This window comes from Lampris incognitus, chromosome 3, assembly GCF_029633865.1.
Source record: "Lampris incognitus isolate fLamInc1 chromosome 3, fLamInc1.hap2, whole genome shotgun sequence".
Lineage (NCBI taxonomy): Eukaryota > Metazoa > Chordata > Actinopteri > Lampriformes > Lampridae > Lampris > Lampris incognitus.
The window spans coordinates 94,623,728-94,646,971 of NC_079213.1; the positions used below are offsets into that span (position 1 = coordinate 94,623,728).

Here is a 23,244-nt window from a genome sequence, read left to right on the forward strand (position 1 = left end):
AAAAGTGCAAATGAAATCATTTGCTTTATTTGTTAAGTGTGCTACATTTTTCTTTTTAAATACACAGGTTGGAAAGCTTTTTTTGTCAACATTTGATATAAAGAGACAAGTTTTACATTATTTCGAGCGCTTCTCCTTCAGCCTCCCTTTCCCTAATCCTTTCCCCGACTCATCATTGGTTCCTCTCCTCACAGTCTCATTTATCCACTCCCCCATTGCTCATGCGATTCCAGTAAGCCTTGTGCTGAGCCCTTCCTTCAGAGGCTGAGAATATTGTTGTGGAACTGGCAACCAGCAGTGCACCAAGATGCCGACCTGCTGCATACCTGGTCCCTAACAGTCGAAATTACCAGGACGGACTTCAAAGAAACAGCTATTTTACAGTGGAAAAACACACTGTCGTCGTCATGGAGTGCTGTGTAGTTTTGGAAGTAACTAAAAAGAAAGGCACATGTCATTAGACCACTGACTGTGATTATGGAAAATGTGTGTGTGCGTGTGTGGGTCCATTTTTATTGTTTAATCTCTTGAATGCCCCCCCCCCCAAAAAAACCCTAGCGGCAAAATTTAACTCAGAATATCAAATACAAAATGCTAGTGGCACAACTTAACTGCAAAGAAAGGAGGTGACAAGGCTGTGAAGTTCAGACAGCTATCAGGTTCAGCAAGTACTAGATACTTACTGGAACACAGCAAGGATGATGCAGACCTCCATTTGTCACATTTCCTGGGAATGAGAGCCTGAAAGGCACAATGGATAACTGGCTGGCCTGCCATGCTGTATATGGACTTACTGACCGGCTGGCTAACAGGTTAACTCATCATGGGAAAAAAAATTACTACGAGGCCGAACTCGGAAAATAGTGTGCTACATTCTTCCATTTTTTTTTTGTCTTGCAATAGTGACAAAGAAAGTAATTTTCTACCAAGTAGCTTAACTGAGAGATTGCCTATGACATCTAGCATGGATAATAAGCACAGGCAAAACAAATGTAACTGACAGAAGAACAGTTCATGAAATATTTAAGAATATCATGATACACATCGCCGATCTGCAAATAATCACTTAACCTCATTATAAACGGAATCAATTTTAGTGAACTAGCCCCGGGTCGGCTGACGGCCATCAGCCAAGTGTGGTGGATAGCAAACACTAGGAAGTCAAGTGTGTATTGAAGATGACATAGGACTTATATACCTTTGGCACTGTAAAAATAAGGAAGTATTTTCAAAAACCATTCAAGGAAGCACAGGTAGAAAATACTGGGATAGATAATTCTAGCTACAATTAGCTAGGGTTATCTTTCTCTGATAAGGCAATTCTAAGGAAACTATAATCCTATGACCTCTTTTCACACAAACAGCTTTAGAGAACAGCTTTTTGAAAACATCCAACAATTTTTCAATTAGAAGCCATGGCATTTTTTTTTCAAGCAAAGGACAAAGAACCTGTAAAACAGGGGTTTTAAATGCGCTCTTCAATCTCATACGGCTTAATATATACAAAAAAGTGCCAGTACCTTGGGGAGCGGCCGTCCCAGCTGTGAATAAAACTTAGTCCAAAACTGCATGAGAGACATGGGTCCAAACGCTGCGGTGTGTGTGTGTGTGTGAGGCAAATACACAAACAGACACACACACACCTTCACTCCTGTCCTGTATCACCTTAAGTCCCTGAATGCAACAGTTCCTTCCATGTGATGGTCAGAGTATTGCTAATCACCTAACAGCTGATGATCTTCTATTCAACGGTGAACCCTCACTAGCCCTTTCACAGGTCTTTTGTGGTCCAACACACACATCTGCCTCTACCGCAGGTAAGCTCTGAGCTATAAACCCTCCGACACACAGAGCCCTAAAACACACTTCCTGCTATACTAGAGCAGTCGTGTATTTGCATAAAGGGTTTAGTCATATTAATTGTGGACTAGTTCCTCAGTGCTCAAAAAGGTGACTGGGAGAGCAAGTGAGAGAGAACTGATGAGAGCAGGGGAGGGGAGGGGAGAGGTGGGGAGAAGAGGGAGGGAGGAGGGGAGGAGCTTTCAGGAAATGATGCTTTTGTTGGTAAGTGACTAGAGTTACTGGCAGTCAGGCCCATTTTACTGTACATGGTGTAACTCAACCGCATTTGTAGTGTAAACAGCAGTGCGCTGTGGACCTGGCTGCTTCTCACACCCTGCTGCTTACTGCTCTGTTTAATGGGTCTGGGCCACCATTTAATGATTATTATATTTAGAGACTGACTCCCTGCCTGGCTGCCTGACTTATTCCAGCCTTTGCCTCTTGTCTGTTTGTGTGTTGAGAGGGCTCAATTTCAATGCTACTGATCTGGTAATGATTACTGGATGATATAATAATCTACAGTCCTTATTGATTCACTCATGCTGAGTTAGCTCAGGGCTGGAGCAGCTAATGAGAAGGATGAATAACGTGGTTAATTAGCTAACTGGAGAAAAAGGGTCAATGGTGAAAAAACAGGGCCCAGATGACCCGATGTCTTGTCATTCTGGCTTGTCAACATGTTCACCTTATCATTTAGATCTTTTTATGGGTTCTGTAGCACAGGATGAGACTTGCAAATTAAGCAACAGTTTAGTAACTCTCTCATAGTGTAGCAGACAAATACAGAGGACTGTAGAGCTTTAGAAAGACAAGGAGGCAGGGGTGCCCTGGTAGAGCGCGTACCACATAAGGCCGAGTTCTTACCGCAGGAGCCTAGGTTCGAATCCAACTCGGACCCTTTGCTGCACATCATCCTCTCTCTCTCCCCTAACTTTCCTGTCTCTCTCGACTATCACTATCTAATAAAGGCGGAAAATGGCAAAAAACAAAAAAACAAAACTTAAAAAGAAATGTAAGGAGGCAGTCAAAATGGACAGAAGTCAATGAAAAACCTGAAGAGGTAAACTGAGGTCCAAGCTACAACTAGGGGACTACTTCTTTTGACCTCCAGCAATTATATCTATCTATACTCAATCACACAAAAATATCTAACCAAAAAAGTCTTTCCTGCTTCCCGGAACAAGGGGAGTGATGAAGTAAAAGGCCATTCTGGGAATCTAATGGTAAATGGTTTATTTCGGCAACGGCAAAACACTACTTAGAGACAATGTTGCAATATCAGCTTTGCAGACAGTGACAAAGCTAGTAGCTTATGAGACTGACCTTAATGAGGACACAGATGATGTTTAACAAGAGCAATGATGTGATTTATCTGGTTTATCAGAAGAGAAGAGGGGTCCAGCTGCAGAATTTGCTTCCAGGAACACATGATATCATAGTGCTAAGGTACTGTAAAGTACATCTCTTCCAGACTGGGGGAAGAAAAGCTTCATAGACGAAGGGGCGCCTGTTCATCATGTCATCAAGGTGCGAGTGGGAATCCTCTGTCAGCGTGAGCGGAATCGTCTGTATGTTTGTGCGTGTGCGTCTGTGTGAGATCAGTGGGACACAGAAGGCCATCAAGAGGGATGAATTATTGATGAGCTTCATTTCTGAAGAGACACACACACTCACATACCTCCTTATTGCGTCATAGCCTAAACAGGAAGGGCCACTACGCCTTACCTCAGCTCACATCAACCACATCAGTAACCTGCAATAACTATCAAAAAAACATACACACTCCTCTAAGGTTCACAAAACAGGAAATATTGACATTTTTACATGCTGTCCTTTAGAAATGCATACTAACACGGAATGAGGAAATGTGAAAAGAAACAAAAAGACCTTAAAATAAATCTAAAAATGTGCCGGATCAGGTGGACTACCCACTCAAAAGACAAATGTGCCAGCAAAAAGTCTTTTCCAGCAACTTTCTATCACCAGCTAAACAGATGTGATATGCCATCCATGGACTACAGGGCTGGAACTGAATAAAACTATAAAGCAAAATTGAAAAGAGCTGTAAAAGCAGTCAGTGAAGTAATCATCTCTGCGGAGACTATGTATGTGTATGTGTCTGCATGCGTTTGTCTGCCCGTGCATTTGCTCTTCTTACTCTTTGTGGTAAGTCAGAGTAGTTCATGAATGAGCTCTCCCACCGTCTTCTCTTCCAGTAAGTTGTGTTTTCGCTCTGACTTACTGATAAAGGTGTCACAGCCATCTAGACCCAGAAATGACCAAGATGCTTTCAATCTCCTAATGACCTGTACATCTCTTAGGCAGGTGCAAATGAGCATTGTATGTAAACAAATGTGCTGGTGTGTGCATGCAAAGGCCATGTGTATGCATGTGCTAGCTCTGACCGCCAGAGCATGAGATGATGTGGACAATCATCCTTCATGCCATGGTGAATGAGCTCATTCTCTGTCACACCTTGAAGTAAATGGAGACACAGTCAGTCCTGCTCCACACAGACAGACTGACAGAGACAGACAGGCACGCACACCCATGCATGCACGGCGCGCGTATGTGTGCGCGCGTGCACACACACACACACACACACACACACACACACACACACACACACACACACACACACACACACACACACACACACACACACACAAAGAGAGAGCAGGACAATTTTGCTGATCTAAATGGTGAACACGGTGTGACAGTTGCATGTACTCACAAAGGTGGGACTCAATGTTTCACCTCTTCTTTTTGAGCTGACATTCTTTCTTCAAGAGGAAACTTCTCATCTCACAGCCAGGTTAGGTGATGAGGTCACCCAGCTAGAGTAGGCAAGGTCTAAGTATCATGCTCAACGATACTACTGACAGACATGGCCATATGCAGGATCCAAACCAGGACCTATGGATGTTGGACGGTCACTAGGCCATTCTTCTCACTGATCAATATGGGACATGGCAGAAGCATGTTTAGGACTGGATACTGCTCTGTCAAGTCAGAGATAAACTGCCCCGAACACTACCTCTTATTTCTCCCCTAAAAAAGGTCAGAGTGACAGCAATGTAAATATACGATCCCATCTTTCTGTTGATAATGTATGATAGAATTGAACCAGGGTCTTTCCCAGCCCTTCTTCCTCATTTTACTTTTGGTACCTGTTGTGACTTCATATCACAATCAACGGAAGATTGTCATGCAACCGCCTTATGTGCCACTGTGGCTTCATTTAGTGCCCTCAACCCTGGTGCAAAGAAGCCTTGAAGAGAGCGAACTGTCTCCATTTCTCTTTAGCTTATTTACATTCAGTTATTAATGCAGTATTTACTTTGCCTTTACCCACTTTACATTCAGAACATACCAAAAGTGGGCAATAACAAGTGCATCTCACTGCAGTATCGTGGACAACTACTCAACACATTTAAGTACAATGTAGCTATAATATAGACAATTATAATCCCTATTTAAAGGATTTTGGGGGCATTTTAGCTTTTGTTAGACAGGACAGTAAATTCATCCATCCATCCATTATTCAAACCGCTTATCCTGCTCTCAGGGTCATGGGGATGTTGGAGCCTATCCCAGCAGTCACTGGGCGGCAGGTGGGGAGACACCCTGGGCAGGCTGCCAGGCCATCATAGGGACGGTAGACATTAAATACAAAGTGAAGACAGAAGGGAGACATGTAGCAAAGGTCGCGACACTGGATTCAAAGTTGCGAGGCTGTAATAAGGCATATCCTTACTGTATGCTCTTAACTGGCTGAGCCATGCACTCCCCTGTAACAGCTATTTAAACAAGTTTTGATATTGTTTTCTTGCTGGCTGATAAGCGTCCAAATGAAGAGTCTATTAACTCTATAACAAACAAACGTCAGGCTTCTGCTTTCAAGTTCACAGATGCTGTAAAGCGGTTCATAAAGCTGAACATCCTGTCCACACAGTATAACACCAAATTTCCGAACAATCATAGGATATCCAAGTAGAGCTCTGCTGGACTACAACAACAAACTGCACACTCTCGGAAGCCATGCAAATGAAAATGTCATTGACTAATGTCTCTGAAGTCAAAATTGATACATGAATGTGGCCACGATGGACGTGAAAGAGAACCGATTATTCCAGAATCAAAACAACAAAGTGCCGCTGTACCCATGTGCATGCGTCCTGTGTACCATCATTGCAGAGATCCTGCTTCTGATTGTAGGAGCAAAGAGGGAGAGGAAGTGGAGGAGGAGGAGGCAGGTTCCGCATGCCATCAAGTGAGGTCAAGGAAGGGGAAAAAAAGGAATGGGGGAAGAGGGGAGAGGGCTGACAGCATGGTGGAGGGTTAGTCATGTGACCCTGTGACTTACGTCTTGACTGCATGCCTCACATGGAGAGGAGTGTTCTGGACCAGCAGGAACAGCTGAGAAAGCATAACTCAGGCACACACAACCTTTAAGAAGACACATGCATGGATGGAGCCAACAGAATACGAATTGATAGACAGGCAGAAAGCAACAAAAACAGATGCGCATACAATAAACATTCCTCTTCTTTAAATCCACAAACCCAGTAAACTGGTTGCTCACGCATGCACCATGATGAAAGAGCCCATTTAAACTGAACTGCATAAAAAACAACAACTGTCAAGACATACCAGTCTAAATATGTTGAGTAACAAAATAGACACAGCATGTCATACACAATTCCATACCATCCTCATTACTTGTAAATGAGAAAGCAACACGCACGCATGCGCACACATACACCCCTCCTCCCGCCGTGAAGAGGAGGCAGAGAAAAACCATGGAAACCCCAAATGATTCTGTGTTATGACACACATGATAGGAATGACATATTAGTCTCTCATTACAAAACCTGAATAAAGTCTTTGTTGATGAAATCCCCTTATTCACCATACTGCACTCAGACTGCAACTGAACACTTGATTGTGGGCTTGCAATCAAGCTCAAATGCTAAATGAAGAAAGAAAGAAGAAAGTCACTTTATTTTGTCACTGTATTCTTATAACAAATTGTATTTTTACAACGAATTCGTTCTCTGCATTAAACCCATCCTATTGTATAGGAGCAGTGGACAGCTGCAGCGCCCGGGGACCAACTCCAGTTCTTCTTTCCATTGCCTTAGTCATGGGTACAGGCAGGAGTAATAACCCCAACATGCATGTCTTTTTGATGGTGGGAGGAAATCCATGCAGACACAGGGAGAACATGCAAACTCCACCCAGAAAGGACCTGAGATGGCCTGGGGTTCGATGCTGAGGCATCAGTGCTAACCACTGGGCCACCGTGCCACACATTTGCTTACTGACATTACCTAATCCTGCAATGTCTGTATTTACAAGCCCAAGAAATCAGAGAAAGACATTTGTGCGCTGACACAAACACAACAAGTTGTGTGCTGTTCACATTAACATGTAATCACACACACCAACATCAGGACTCACATACAGAGACCAACTCTGATGTCAAATAGATCTCAAAAGTATCCATCATCCAACTAACAGGTAAATCAACGAGAACCAAATGCCCTGGATGATACTAGTAAATCCATCTGTACTACTTTGTCTCCGCCACCTGTTGTGCAGCCTCAGACAGGACAGCTGTTTCTGGCTTCCACCTTCATGAGATCGATAACTGCTGTTTATTATCTTACTCTCTATTCTCCTCTTTACTCTGCTCTAACCTCTTCATTTGTACTACTGATTTCGCTATTTTCTGTGCTTAGTTTACTTATCACTAGATTCGCTAGTTTTCTTTCTCAAATGACTCTTGTGCTAGTTGGCAGCCTTTTGTTGCTAGTCTCTTTACTACCTTCAAGCTTAGCCTAGCTTAGCAGTTAGCTTTATTGCACCTGAATTCAAAGCAGCCTCATTAAAAAAAAAAAGGTGTGTGGTAACTGTTCCACAGTTACAGATAGGTTGTTTCTACTAGAGAGAGGTGTCTGTGAGTTAGAGCAGCTTCTTTCTGCTAAGATTAGTTAGACATGTCGGGTACTCCAGATAGCCTTAGACCCGGAACTGACAGCAGACCTGCTATAGAGTTAGCACTAGCTCACTCAGCCTTGTTGGCAGACTGTGTGGTGGAGTTTGTCTCCATTTGCCAGCGTGGGAAGGCTCGCAAGAGCAAACCATCAGTCATGTGGCCTGGTCTGCAGTCACCTCTCTTGACTGCAAACCAGTTTCCACCCCTCACCAGCCCTGTCGGGAGTCCTACAGGCTAGTGTGCCTCTCTCGCTCCTGTCAACAGAGTAAAGCAATGCAAGCTAGTGATAGGAGACTGCATTACCTGCACTATGAGATTAGCTTCATCAGCCTCGGTTCATTGTTTACGCGGGGCCAGAGTGTGCGACATAGAGGATAATCTTAGGGTGCTGGCATCACGGAGAGAGAATCAGGGAAACCAAGCACACAGCACCACTACTTTCAGCAACATTGTTATTCGTTTTGGCACCAATAATGCTAGGATGAAGCAATCAGGAGTTATTGTGCAATCAGCGATCACAAAGGCTAGCCTAGTCAGGACATTTGAGTAGGCCAGAAAGATGTGTCGGCATCGAAAAATTTTCTCTGGTCCCTTAACCATCAGGGGTAATGATGAAATGTACAGTAGGCTCACCTCAATGAACCGCTGGTTGGCTCGTTACTGTAATGAGCAGGCATTCAATTTTGTTGATAACTGGCCTTCTTTCTGCGCCCACCCTTACCTGCTGAAAGTGGATGGCATTCACCCTACTGGGGACATGCCGCTCGTTTGTCTAGCAATATAGATAGCTGTCTACTTTTAGTTTGACACTAAGGACTTATCATTCAGCAGGTTGCAGTTGACAAGAGAGCCTGCTAGGTTTAAACTTAGTGCGGATGTGGAGTCAGCTAGTTTAGTTAATATGTTTAGTCAGGGAATTTCTTATAGATTATTAGACTGACAGCTTGGTCTAGAACATTGACACCATCTCCCTTACGTGCTGTATTGCACCCAAGCTCTCCTCTCCTAAAGGTGTGAATCACAATAATCTAATAATCGTTCCTACCACTGGTGGTGGTGAAATGTGCAACAAAACACCTAATAATCTACAGAACCAAACACCTAATGAAATTGGTGATGGGGGACATATATGTTTACTGTAAACCAACACATACTGATCAGTACTTAAGGTTTGACTCCCAGTATCCACTGGAGCACAAACTAGCAGTCATCAGGATGCTGTACCACCGAGCTGAAAACGTCTCCACCGACACAGCGACCAGTGAAGGGGAGAAACCCGACATTAAACAGGCCCTGGTTAAGTGTGGTTATCCAAACTGGGCGTTTGTCAAAGCCAGGAAGATGTCCAAACAGTGCACCAGCCAACTGAAGAGAGGAGGAGGACAACAGCTGCCTAAGTGTAAACAAGTGGTGACTCCATATGTGGCGGGAGTGACAGAACAGCTGAGAGGCATATTTTACAAATACCGCATCTCATTTGCTTTCAAACCCCAAAACATGCTGCGCCAGAAATTGGTCCACCCCAAGGATCAGGTCCCCCGGCACAAACAGAGCAATATAGCGTATGCTGTGAAGTACCGGGAGGATTGCTATGAATTAGACACGAGTGGCCCAACTGTTAGCACTGTTGCCTCAAACCAAGAAGGTCCTAGGTTTGAACCCCAGGTCCTTTCTGTGTGGCGGTTGCATGTTCCCCCTGTGTCTACGTGGGTTTCCTCCGGGTGCTCCGGTTTCCTCCCACCATAAAAAAAGACAAGCATGTTAGGGTTAATACTGCTGCTCACTGCTCCCATACAATTAAGGTTTAATGAAAACTAATTTAATTGTAATCGTACAATGACAAAATAAAGTGGCGTTCATCTTTTTCATCTTCAAATGATGAACAGACACTGGCGAAGAGGATGGCACAACATAGAAGAGCTACCTCGTCAGGCCAAGACTCCGCAGTCTACACCCATTTACAGGCAAGTGGCCAATCTTTCAATGAGGATGTGCACATCCTTGATAGGGAGGAACGCTGGTTTGAACATGGAGTCAGAGACCATCTATGTGAAGAGGGAACGACCATCCCTGAACACAAGGGGGGCTAAGAGTATAGCTGTTGCCATCTTACAATGTTGTGATTGCAACTATTCCCCAATCCTCTGTGAATAGTACACATGGTCATTGTAAATCTAATTAATGGCCACGGCAATTTGCATATGAAACCGATCGTTGGTTTTCGGTCGTTATGCAACTCTGCTGTTTATAAGGTTGGGGATACCTGCAGTCAACTGAGACTGACGAAGTCAATTAGATGAGTGATGAAATACTGTGTCCAGATGAACTGATTCAACTTTCTGGGATTTCCTTACCTGGATTATTGAGCACGTATCAAGACAAACATCTAATGTTACCAAAAGTGTAACCACACATTGTTCAAAGTGTAGAGCTCCAAAATGGTCAACTAATAATTCATGGTGTCTAATTCCAATAAATATTTCATCTAGTGGTAGCTCTAAAGTTCTGCCTACTACTTGATCACTGCAACAAGACACTTAAATATGGTTTTATAAATACCAGATCACTGTCTACCAAAGCCTTACTAATAAATTATATGATTCTTGAACATAGTTTTGATATGAGTGGGTTATGTGAAACATGGCTGAAACCAAATATTTTCCTTCTCTTAAATGAACCCCCCCCCCCCGACTGTACTTATGCCTATGTAGCTCGTGAAAATAAACAAGGTGGGGGTGTCACCTTAATACATAAGTCTATTTTCAACTTAACTTCTAAACTTGAGACTAAATTGAAATCATTTGAGGCTCTTCTTCTAAGTCCATCTTCCACGAAAAGACTGCTCAGTCCACATTGTGATACTCTCTCGGGCTTCTAGCCCTTACTTGCTATTTCTTGGAAGAATTTGGAGACTTTATCTCAGGTCTTGCTACTCATTCTGAGGAGATTTTAATCCTTGGTGATTTCAATATTCATCTGGCTGGTGATCCTCTAAGTAAAGCCTCTCTGGTGTTTGTTGATACTTTTATGTTTGCACAGATTGTTCCAAGACTTGACTCATTGCAGTGGTAATATCCTTGATTTATCTCATGGGATAGCTGTTTCTGATCTGACTGTCTTGCCAACCACCTCCGCTGTGTTAGATCATTTTCTCATTAAATTTGAAACATTGTTGGCCTGTCCGGTTAATGTAGGCACAGATGTAATTGCCAGCCACATTGGTCCGTCCACTGTACCTGCATTTGGCCAGCAGCTGCCTGAACTTCTGGCTCCTTTCACTGTAGAGACGGACTCGAAAATCTGACTAGTGACTTAAGTGTGGTCCTCTCTAGCCTCCTTGATTCAGTTGCACCTCTCACTACCAAAGCCAGGCAAGTAATGAGGCCTACACCCTGGTTTAATGACGAGACACAAGCTCTCAAGCGGGTCTGCAGGACACTGGAATGTAAATGGTGAGAATCAAAATTGGAAGTTTTTTACCATGAGTGTTTCTTGAAATACAAGAGTGCTTTATCTGTTGTGAAAGCAGTGTATCTCTCACTTACTATTAATAAACAGATTTCTCTTTGACACTGTAGCTAAATTTACTAAAAAGGCAACCGCCTATTAGCTGCTCACCATTCATGGCCCATGAGTTTCTAGACTTTTTCTGCAATAAGGTTGATGAGATCATAAACAAAATTAGTTCTTCATATCCAGCTACACCTGCAGATCCTCTCTTACCAAATTCATATCTATACAAGTCACCAATGGCCCCTGTTATTACAGCTTTTCAGAACATCTCTCTTGATACTTTGACTAAGCTTGTGTCTGCTTCTCAACCTTGCCAACTTGACCCCTTTACCTGAGTAGGGTTTTCTCGTTCTACCTTTAAACATGCATTCTACAATTTCTTTGTTCATCTAAAATGGTGACTTCCAAGTTGGAGAACTGGAACTGGTAGATGGATAGGGATCACCATTACTGAAAGATTCTTCTCCCTGCATCCAAAAAAATTGTGCCGACTTAAATGGGCCTAGTCCCACCACAAAACACATGCCAAACTCAAGCTTAGCTGTCACCTAACTTTCAATCTGTATTTCAGAGTTCAGAAAATAGTAAAGTGCCCTACTTAGCTTGCTGCCACCGTGACCCGACCCTGGAAAAGCGGCTGAAGATGAAATGAAGATGAGTGTGATTTGCGACACAACAAAATAAATGATAGACCATAATATGAAATGACAGATGTTTTTCTATCGTCACACGATATACACTGCTCAAAAAAATAAAGGGAACACCTAAAAACACAATATAGACCCCGATGAATGAAATATTTCAGCTGAAAATCTTTATTTATTAGACAGAGGAATGTGTTTAGAGCAAAATAACCTAAGAATGATCAATGGAAATCAAAATCATTAGCCCATTAAGGTCTGGATTCAGAATCATACTCAAAATCAAAGTGGAAAATGAGAACATAGGCTGATCCAACTTCTGTGGAAATTCTTCAAGACGATTCAAAATGAGGCTCAGTAGTGTGTGTGGCCTCCACGTGCCTCTATGCACTCCCTACAACGTCTGGGCATGCTCCTGATGAGACGACGGATGGTCTCCTGAGGGATCTCCTCCCAGACCTGGATCAGGGCATCGATCAACTCCTGGACAGTCTGTGGTGCGACATCGCGTTGGCGGATGGTACGAGACATGATGTCCCAGAGGTGCTCGATTGGATTCAGGTCTGGGGAACGTGCAGGCCAGTCCATAGCATCAATGCCCTCGACATACAGGAACTGCTGACACACTCTGGCCACATGAGGACGAGCATTGTCATGCATGAGCAGGAACCCAGGGCCCACTGCACCAGCATATGGTCTGACAATGGGTCTGAGGATCTCATCCCGGTACCTAATGGCAGTCATGGTACCTCTGGCTAGCACGTAGAGGTCTGTGCGGCACTCCAAGGATATGCCTCCCCAGACCATCACTGACCCACCGCCAAACCGGTCATGCTGGAGGATGTTGCAGGCAGCAGAACGTTCTCCACAGCGTCTCCAGACTCTCTCACGTCTGTCACATGTGTTCAGTGTGAACCTGCTCTCATCTGTGAAGAGCACAGGGCGCCAATGGCGAATCTGCCAACCAAGATGTTCTCTGGCAAAGGTCAATCGGGCTGCACGGTGTTGGGCTGTGAGCACAGGCCCCAATTGTGGACGTCGGGCCCTCATACCATCCTCATGCATTGTTTCTCACTGTTTGAGCAGAAACCTGCACATTAGTGGCCTGTTGAAGGTTGTTTTGTAGGGCTCCGGCAGTGCTCCTCCTGTTCCTCCTTGCACAAAGGACCAGATAGCGTCCTGCTGCGGGGTTGTTGTCCTCCTGCGGCCCCCTCCACGTCTCCTGGTGTACTGGCCTGTCTCCTGGTACCTCCTCCATGCTCTGGACACTGTGCTGGGAGACACATCAAATCTGCTTGCCACAGCACGCATTGATGTGCCATCCTGGATGAGCTGCACTACCTGAGCAACTTCTGTAGGTTGCAGATACCGCCTCATGCCACCTCTAATGGTGAGGGCACTAGCAAAATGAAAAACTAACCAAAGATCGGCCAGAAAAGATGAGGACAGGCAAATGGTCTGTGGCCACCACCTGCAAATCCATTCCTTTTATAGGGGTTGTCTTGCAAATTGCCTAATTTCCACCTGGTGGAAATTAGACAATTTACCAACAGGTGAAATTGATTCACAAATCAGTGTTGCTTCCTAACTGGACAGGTTGATATCTCAAAAGTGTGACTGACTTGGAGCTACATTGCATTGCTTATGTGTTCCCTTTATTTTTTTGAGCAGTGTATATTGTCATATCGCACAGCCTTAGGTAAAATGTAAAGAAACATTCAGGGTGTTAGATTTACGGACAGAAGTCACCAACTTCTCTGTACTAAACTTGAAGTGAGTAATAAAATAAGAGGAGCGAAGCGGACCAGAGAGAGAGTGCACAATAAGACAACCCGGAAACAGTGATGGCCCATATATATGTAAACTCTGGCACCCTCTAACGGCACCCTAGGGAAGTGTCCAGAGCAGACAAACACAAAATACATCACATCTCCTCCCCACTTATTTAGCTTTGAGTTCCCCGAAAAACCTGGATGCCTATTTATATCTCCTGAATAACACCTGAATATTCCTGCAGAACAACGCAGAATACTTTAAAACAGATAACATAACATCCTTCTATCACTTGCATAAAAAAAAACAGGACCTGCACATGTTACACAACCTGGGTGAGCGGTGGTAAACTGCCCAACTCACTAACTAACCTAGTTGGCAAGTGCCCCTTTAACCCAACGTCCATTACAGGTTGAAGCGGTCTGGGGGTTTTCTTTCCCATGTAGGGTACCTCGTGACAGTCTCTGAGGGAACAGTCTCTGGGGAAACGTCAGCCTCAACCGATACTTCTGTTGGCCCCGAGTTTACTGGCTCTGTTTGCAGAGACTTTTCGGGTGGGGGATCCTGCCTACCCGCTGGGGGAATTGGCACTGGATCTTTCGTGGGGAAAATCGCTGTTTGCTCCAATGAGGTGGGTTGTGGTGGCTCTCCTGGTGTGAGCATTTCTGGGTCGCAGGCCCTCATCTGGTCCGTGTAGTTTCCAGTGTAGCCCTGACCCCACATCTACCATGTAGGACACTTGCCCCGCCTGAGACACCACCACACATCTACTTCTCCTCCCCCTGTCTATAATCACGCTCCAGAACAGAGTCCCCAGGCGCGAAGTCTTTGTCCTTGGTGAATGGGGCCCTGCGACCCTCCAGGCCTGTCTGCGCCTGACCCACCACAGCCGCCACACTTGGCTTGAGGAGGTCGAAGTGGGAGCAGAGCCGACGGCGAAGGAAGAGCATGGCTGGAGACTCATTCGTTGTGGCATGGGGAGCATTTCTATAGCTGAACAGGAACGAATCCAGTCGAGGTCACATCGTCGTCTGCCCCCTGGAAGCTTTCAACGACTGCTTAAGTGTCTGCACAAAACGTTCCACCAATCCGTTTGTGGCTGGGCAAAAAGGTGCAAAGCGCACGTGTTTCACCCCATTCGCTTTGAGAAAATCCGCAAAATCCTTCGAGGTGAACTGCGGACCATTGTCGCTGACCAAAACCTCAGGCAGGCCATGACGGGTGAACAGCCCCCTTAAAGCCTGAACAGTCTTTGAGCTTGTGGTGGAATCCATCAGTTCCACTTCCGGCCACTTCGAGTGAGCATCAACCACCACTAGCAACATATGCCCCTCCACTGGCCCAGCAAAATCCACATGTACCCTCTGCCACGGCACGCCCAGCCACGGCCACGAGTGCAGCAGGGAGAGGGCAGGAGACTTCTGGTTGTGCTGGCACGAATGACACACTTTGGCCTGCTGTTCAATCTGAGCATCAATCCCCGGCCACGAGAAGTAGCTGCAAACAACGGCTTTCATTTTAACCACTCCCGGCTGCCCCACATGCAGCTTTTTCAGCAGTTGTGGTCTCAACTTTGGGAGTACAATAACCCAGTTGCCCCACAGAAGGCACCCTAGAACCACAGTGAGCTCCTCTGTCCTTGAGCAATAGGGCATCAGTGCATCGTCCCGTTCCTTGGCTACTGGAAACTGCCCTGACAAGACCATGTCCATCACGTGAGAGAGCACTGGGTCATACCTTGTTTATTTTGAGAATATCTGTGCTGCACACAGACAGGGAGTCCAGGTGGTGTAACAGCATGGTATCCACAGAACCTGGTTTGTCCTTGTGATCCACCTGCAGTGGCAGTGGTGAGAGGCCATCCGCATTTCCATGTTCAGCTGCACTCCTGTGAGCCGCCAATACAAGGGCCCATCGCTGCAGCCTCGCAGCTGCCATAGACGGGACGGCTTTACTGGGGCTCAATATTGTCATCAGTGGCCGGTGGTCAGTGAGAAGGGTGAAATGGTGCCCATACAGATATGCAAAAAATTTGCATACGCCGAATATGATCCCCAAGGCCCCCCCGTTCAATTTGAGCATAATTTTGCTCAGCTTTGCTCAAGGTTCTGGAGACGAATGCTATGGGCCTCTCTTGACCACCAGGCATTACATGAGAAATCACTGCGCCCACTCCGTACAGCGAGGCTTCACATGCCAGTAATAATAATTTATCAGTCCTAGAAAAGAGCAGCGTTGGCTTACATTCGTTGGGGCAGGGGCCTCGGCAATAGCCCTGAGTTTTTCTGGGGATTTGTGGAGGTCTGTGGCATCGATGGTGTGTCCCAGATATTCCAGTGAGTTCCTGAAAAACTCACACCTTTTCTTCTGCACCCAGAGGCCAAAGTTCTCCAAGCAACTCAGCACTGTCTCCAAGTTTTTTAGATGATCAGCGTCATCCCGTCCAGCCACTAGAATGTCGTCCAGGAAACAGTGCACATTGAGTAACCCCTGAAGAACTTGGTCCATTACTCTTTGGAAGATCGATGGCACTGACGTTATTCCAAATGGCAGCCGTTTGTAGTGAAACATTCCCTTATGTGTGGTGATGGTAAGGTAACTGCGAGAGCCCTCCTGAACCGGCACCTGCAGGTAAGCATGGGAGAGATCCAGTTTGCTGAAACGCTGCCCCCCCCACCCCCACTAGGGAAGCACGCAGATCTTCTATCCAGGGAATAGGATAATGTTCAGCACAGAGGGCGGGGTTGAGAGTTACCTTACAATCCCCACAGACGCGTACACCCCCCTTTTTCTTCATGATCGGCAAAATGGGGGTGGCCCACTCACTGAACTGCACTGGGGAAATAACACCTAGTTGCTGCAGGTGCTCCAGTTCTGCTTCCACTTTGGACCTGAATGCATATGGGACCACACGAGCCTGACAGAATTTCGGCTGATGTTCTGGCTTCAGTGTCAGTGCTACTTCACAGCCTTTCAGAGTTCCCAGTTCATCTTTGAATACATCTGCATGTCGATGTAGCACGGCTTCCAACGTGTTTCCCTGCATGTGATGCATGGATCTGAATGTTTCTATTGCTCTCCAGTTCAGTTTCAATCTTCTCAGCCACTCCCGCCCGAAAAGGGGTGGCGCATCACCTTTCACCACATATAGGGGGAGTCGTGCTCTTTGTTTGTTTATCTGCACCCTAACTTTCATGACCCCAACATTGGGAATCATTTGATCTGAGTAGGCTTTCAGCAAGATGTGGGTGTGGCGCAGGGGAACATGGCTGAATTTTGCTTTGTACAACTCTTCTGAAATAACGGAGACCGCTGCACCAGTGTCCAGTTCCATCTCTGTTGTTAGCCCCTCTACTTTTGGCCTGACCCACATTACTGAATAGGCCGGATTGTCCTGCTGTATGACATGTTCACTCACAGCTATATCTACCTTGTGCAGGGATAATTCAGCATCTGAGTCAGTATCTGTGTCACTCGGCTTGGCACTGGTGTCCAATTTATTTAACTGTCTCTTGGAACGATCTTTCCCTTTCTGCCCTTTTATTTTCCACATTGTGTTACCAGCCTTATTTCCCTGCTTGCTCTCTCTGCATGTGCGTGAAATGTGGCCTTTCTTACTGCAGCGGTGGCAGAGCTGATCTTTGTAGAAACAGTCACTTTCGGTATGATTTGTCCTGCCACACCGAGTGCATCTCCTCCTCAGTGACTGGAAGAGACATGACATTCACTTTCAAGGAGCCGCTGAGCTGCTGGGACTCCCTTGCCACCGTCTCCATAGAGACGGCGATTTCCACTGCTCTCTGGTAGGTGAGGGCAGGCTCCGTTAACAGCTTCTTCTGAATGGACTTGCTGTTGAGGCCACAAACAAACCTGTCCCTCAGAGCATCATGTAAATAAGCCCCAAACTCACAGTGCTCCAACAGTTTTTTTAGACATGCAATATACTGTGCTATTGTTTCCCCCTCCGCTTGGTTCCTTTTGTGAAAGCGGTATCTTTCAGCAATCACAAATGGGCTTCGGGGAGAAATGGGCCTGCAATACAGCCACAGTCTGATCATATGTTTTCCCTCCTGGCTTGTCTGGGGCAATTAAGCTGCGCAACAGTCCATAAGTTGTCGACCCGATCACACTTAAAAAAAACTGACAGCTTCTTCTCCCCCTCAATCCCATTTGCCAGCACAAAATGCTCAAACCTCTCCACATATGTTGACCACTGTTCCGCCGCCTTGTCAAAGGCATCAATATGCCCGATGATCCCCGCCATATCTTCTTTGAAGTGACACCGGCACTGCTAACTAGCACTGTTAACCTAGCCACACTCTGCTAACTTGCTAACACAGATTCTTCCGTTACCACAGCATTGTAGGGAACGTCAGGTGTACCGTACGTGTTGCCAATTTGATAGATTCATGAACGGAAGTCACCGACTTCTCTGTTGTGCTGTGATCCGACGTTAATCCAGAGAGAGAGTGCACAATAAGACAACCCGAAAAAAGCGATGCCCCATATATATATATATATATATATATAAAAACTGGCACCCTCTAACGGCACCCCAGGGAAGTGTCCAGAGCAAACAAACACAAAATACATCAACAGGGACTGTGTACTGCTACACCCAATGTGATCCTTGTCCTATATTAGGTTTTTACAGCCAGCTAAACTCTCCCTTGCATCTTATCCTCCAAGGAACAGACCAATGTTGAATATGGATGGGATTTAATAACACATAATACAATACAAAATACAATACAATACAAAATAGCTTACTCAATCTAGAGTTATAGTTAGGATTACAAATCCTCTATTTTTCAGGAAACAAAGGTAAGTATAAAACTAACATTTTTCTTTGCAGGAATAAAATTTAAGTTGTAAATAATCAGGTATTGCACTGAACACTGTATTTATGCTAGCATCAAAAGTATAGCCTGAATGCCATCATTAAAATGTGCTGTCATACATGTTACCAAAATTATACAAACTGTAGTAAATATGTAAAAATACTCCAAAATAAAGATTCTAGCCATGATGGATAATAGTTTTACTTACAGATATTGCCACTCAAAGGGATAGAAACTAGGTGATGGCCAATGATGGAGCATAAATATTGTTGCACTGAAGACACACCATTTTCTTTGTTGTCACGGAAAAGGGTGTAGCTGAAACTGCAGTACTTAACTATGCCACTAGAAGGCAAAAGACTCCAAAGATAATGGAACTATGCCCCTAGTGGCAGGGAGGCTCTAAAAATAAAGGAAACCGTTCCATTACAGAGTGGAATATTTACATTGCAATAGAAGAAAGTGCTGTGGAGAAGGCAACCAAATTTCTATCCAGCTACAGGAGACATGTTTTTGATAACGGGTTAAAATGCATTGTCGATAAATTGAATAAAGTGCCAAGTTCAGAAGGGGTTGTAGCCGACAGCCAACTGAAAGTCCCCCCACATACACACATGATCCCATCCACCCAATTCATGACAGACTAATGATGAGGAGAATACTAACTGTCCGCTTGACAACCCTTGCCTGCCCATCTTTACATCAATATCAAAACCTTTGTGTGTTTTAATATTGTTCTGGAAAGGTAGGTAGTAATCAGACACTAACCAACTCACCCCAAATAAGCTTTGGATGAGCAAACCAGCGGCCTGTGTCATTAAAATGAGCTCATTTTCATATGTGGGCCATTGTAGGGAATTTGCCGGGTCAATTTTAAAGTGCACATAAATGAAAAATGCAAATCAGTGGGTAAAAAGTCTTTGGTTAGAATGCCAAGCTTAATACAAATCAAAGAAAAAGAAAAACGGAGGTTGCTTTTTTTTTTTTTACAATTTAGGCCAACGTGTGTCCTATCTCCAAATGAGTGCCTCATTCTTAGTGAATTGTCCCAAGGGTGAGTACAAGAACCAGAAACTTCTTGCACAAACAAAGACATGCTGAAATGATACCCAGACACTTTGAACATGTCTATAGCCCACTTAATGGAACTTGTTACAATTCTGGGCATTACAAAAGATTACAAGGCATGTCACAGTGATTAAAGAGCCTGCTAAGCGTAACACTTGTGCAGTTTTGGGTCAACTAGTTTAGTTAACATGTCTAGTCGGAATTTCTCACAGTATAGATTATCAGACTGACAGTTTGGTTTATAACAGAGATCTTCTCCCTTCCCTGCTGTATTGCTCACAAACTCTCCTTTCCCAAATGTGTGAATCACAATAATCCAATAAATATTCCTACCAATGATGGTGGTGAAATGTGCAAAAAAAAAGCCCCCAATAATCTACAGGACCAAAAAATCTAATGTTATCAAAGGTGTGACCACATACCATCCAAAGCATAGGTCTTCAAAATGGTCAACTAACAATACAAGGTGTCCAATTCCAATTAATATTTCCTCTAACGGTAGCTAATTCTGCCTGCAAGAAGACACTTAAATTTGGTTTTAGAAATATCAGATCGCTGTCTACCAAAGCATTACTAATAAATGATTCCTGAACATAGTTTTGATATGATTGGGTTATGTGAAAAATGGCTGAAACCAAATGCTTCCCTTTCCTTAAATGAAGCTTCCCAGCTGACTATACTTATGCCCATGTAGCTTGGGCAAATAAAAAAGGTGGGGGTGTCACCTTAATATTCAAGTCTATATTCAATTTAACTTCTAAACTTGAATCTAAATTCCAATCTTTTAAAGCTCTTATTCTAAGTCCATCTCCCTCAGCCACGAAAAGACTGCTCAGTCTCTGCTCTGCTTGTGATACTCTCTCGGCCTCCTAGCCCTTAATACTTATTTCTTGATGAATTTGGAGAATTTATCTCAGGTCTTGTTACTCATTCTGATGAGATTCTAATTCTTGGTGATTTCAGTATTCATCTGGCTGGTGATCCTCCAAGTAAAGCCTCTCTGGTGCTTGCTGATACTTTTGGATTCGCTCAGTTTGTTCAAGAGTCGACTCATTGCAGTGGTAACATCCATCCATCCGTCCATTATCCAAACCGCTTATCCTGCTCTCAGGGTCACGGGGATGCTGGAGCCTATCCCAGCAGTCATTCGGCAGCAGGCAGAGAGACACCCTGGACAGGCCGCCAGGCCATCACAGCCGTCTCTCACTCACTCGCTCGCTCGCACGCACGCACGCACACACACACTCCTTGCGACAATTTAGTATGGCCTTTTTATTTATAACTTTTGAACTTAGAAACTTCAGAACTGTTAGAAATTTAGAACTCAGATTTCTCGGTCAATACAGCACACACTGAGGAATATATTGCTTCAAGTGACTACACTTATTAACACTGATTAGACATCCACATAAAAAGTGACAAAGTTTACCTTTAATACTAGCCAGTTGCTAAATATGGGTAAATTTAGTCTTTGGTAAGCAAAGCAAATTAAACCAAGCAAATTAGGATAGCTGTTTCTGATCTGACTGTCTTGCCAGCCATAGCCGCTGCTTCATTAAATCTGAAGCATCACTGGCCTGTCTTGTTAATTGCGGCACAGATTTAATTGCCACTCGCCACATTGGTCCGTCCACTGTAGCTGCATTTGGCTGGCAGTTGCTTAATGTCTTGGCTCCTTTCACCGTAGAGACAGACTCTGTTGAAAATCTCATAGTGACTTAATTGTGGCCCTCTCTAGTCTCCTCCATTCAGCTGCATCTCTCACTAACAGAGCTAGGTGAGTAAATAGGTCTCCACCCTGGTTTAACAAAGAAACAAATACTCTTAAGTGGGCTTGCAGGAGACTGGAACATAAATGCCGAAAATCAAAACTGGAAGTTTTTTACCTATCTTGGCATGAGTGTTTATTGAAATACAAGCGTGCTTTATCTGCTGTGAAAGCAGCGTAGCTCTTTCGCTTAATTTATATTAATAAACATAATCCTAGCTTTCTCTGTGACACTGTAGCTAAACATACTAAAATACAGCTGTCTATTAGCTGCTCACCATTCATGGCCCATGAGTTTCTAGAAGTTTTCTGAAATAAGGTTGATGAGATCAGAAACAAAATTAGTTCAACTCCAGCTACTCCTGCAGATCCTATCTTACCAAATTCATATTCACACAATGTGCCACAGAAAGTATGTTATTACAGTTTTTGAGGATATCTCTCTTGATACTTTGACTAAGCTCATGCCACCTTCTACCAACAACTTGCCTAACTGGGTCTTTACCAGCAAAACTTTTTAAAGACCTCTGGCTGTTTCTGGGACCTACAATGCTAGACATTGTTAATTTATCTCTTACTACTGGTGTTGTCCCAAGCAGTTTTAAGAGAGCTCTAGTCAAACCTCTACTTAAGAAACCGCACCTTGATCCAGGATCTCTTAATAACTAGTCTCTAATCTTCCATTCTTTTCTAAAGTAGTAGAGAGAGTTGTGTGTCAACAACTTTCGACCCTTAAAGAAGAAAACTATCTACATGAACCTTTTCAATCAGCTTTCAGGACCTGTCACTCCATTAAAACTGCTCTAACGAGAGTGGTAAAGGATCATCTACTTTCTATGGACTCTGATTCGACCTCTGTGCTTCTATTACTAGACCTCAGTGTAGCCTTTGACACCACTGATCACTGTTTATTATTAGACAAAATATCAAAAGAACTGAATCGAGTGCAACTGGACTTGGTATATATCCGTGAGGACGTTATATATATATATATATATACCAAGTCCAGTTGCACTCGATTCAATTCTTTTGGATAACCATGAACCTGGATGAATGAGAATATTCACAGACATTAGATAAAATAGTAATTTTGGTGTCGCTGGTCTCCCGGCTGAAGTCCTACTTATTTGAAAGTAAACAGTGTGTCTGCTATAATAATATTAGGTCAAAATTCTCTGATGTCATATATGGCGTACCTCAGGGCTTGGTTCTTGGTCCTCTACTTTTCTCTCTTTATATTTTGCCTCTTGGCCAAATTATACGCAGTTATGGAATACATTTCCATTGCTATGTGGATGATACGCAGCTGTGCCTATAACTGCTGATGATAATACTCAAATTACTAATGTAGAGCTCTGCTTATTTACTGTGAAAAACTGGATGTCACTAAATGTCCTGCTTTTGAATTCAGATAAAACTGAGATACTAGTCATTGGTCCTACTTTATACAGACACCAATTTGATCACGTAACAGTACTGCCCGACAACTCTGATTTCAAAAAGTGTGGCAGCCAAAAAATCTTGGCGTTACTTTTGATCCTGGCCTTTCCTTTGATAAGCACTTAAAAAAAATAAAAATAAAAACCCACCAAGACTGCCTTTTTTCACTTACGTAACATAGCTAATATTCAGTCTCTCCTGTCCATGGCTGATGCAGAAACTCTAATACACGCATGTTTCATCTAGACTTGATTACTGTAATGTTCTCTTTTCAAGTCTGCCACATGCTAGGACTAAAAGTTTTCAGATGGTTCGAAATGCTGCAGCTAGAATCCTAACTAAAACAAGAAAAAGCTA

The 23,244-nt window shown here is 44.0% G+C and overlaps 1 protein-coding gene across 2 annotated transcripts in view; it reads right to left on the reverse strand.

The window, feature by feature from the left end:
• Positions 1-23,244, reverse strand: part of si:ch73-63e15.2 (protein strawberry notch homolog 2) — a 122,479-nt gene that overhangs the window by 54,945 nt on the left and 44,290 nt on the right. Inside the window, exon 1 of one of the 2 annotated variants that reach the window (XM_056276060.1) lies at positions 1,521-1,945. The exons of the other annotated variant lie outside the window; for it this stretch is intronic. Within the exon in view, the coding sequence (XP_056132035.1) occupies positions 1,521-1,580 (60 nt within the window). The 5' untranslated portion in view covers positions 1,581-1,945. Of the gene's footprint in view, positions 1-1,520; positions 1,946-23,244 lie in introns of those variants that run through there. 2 annotated transcript variants of the gene reach the window in all.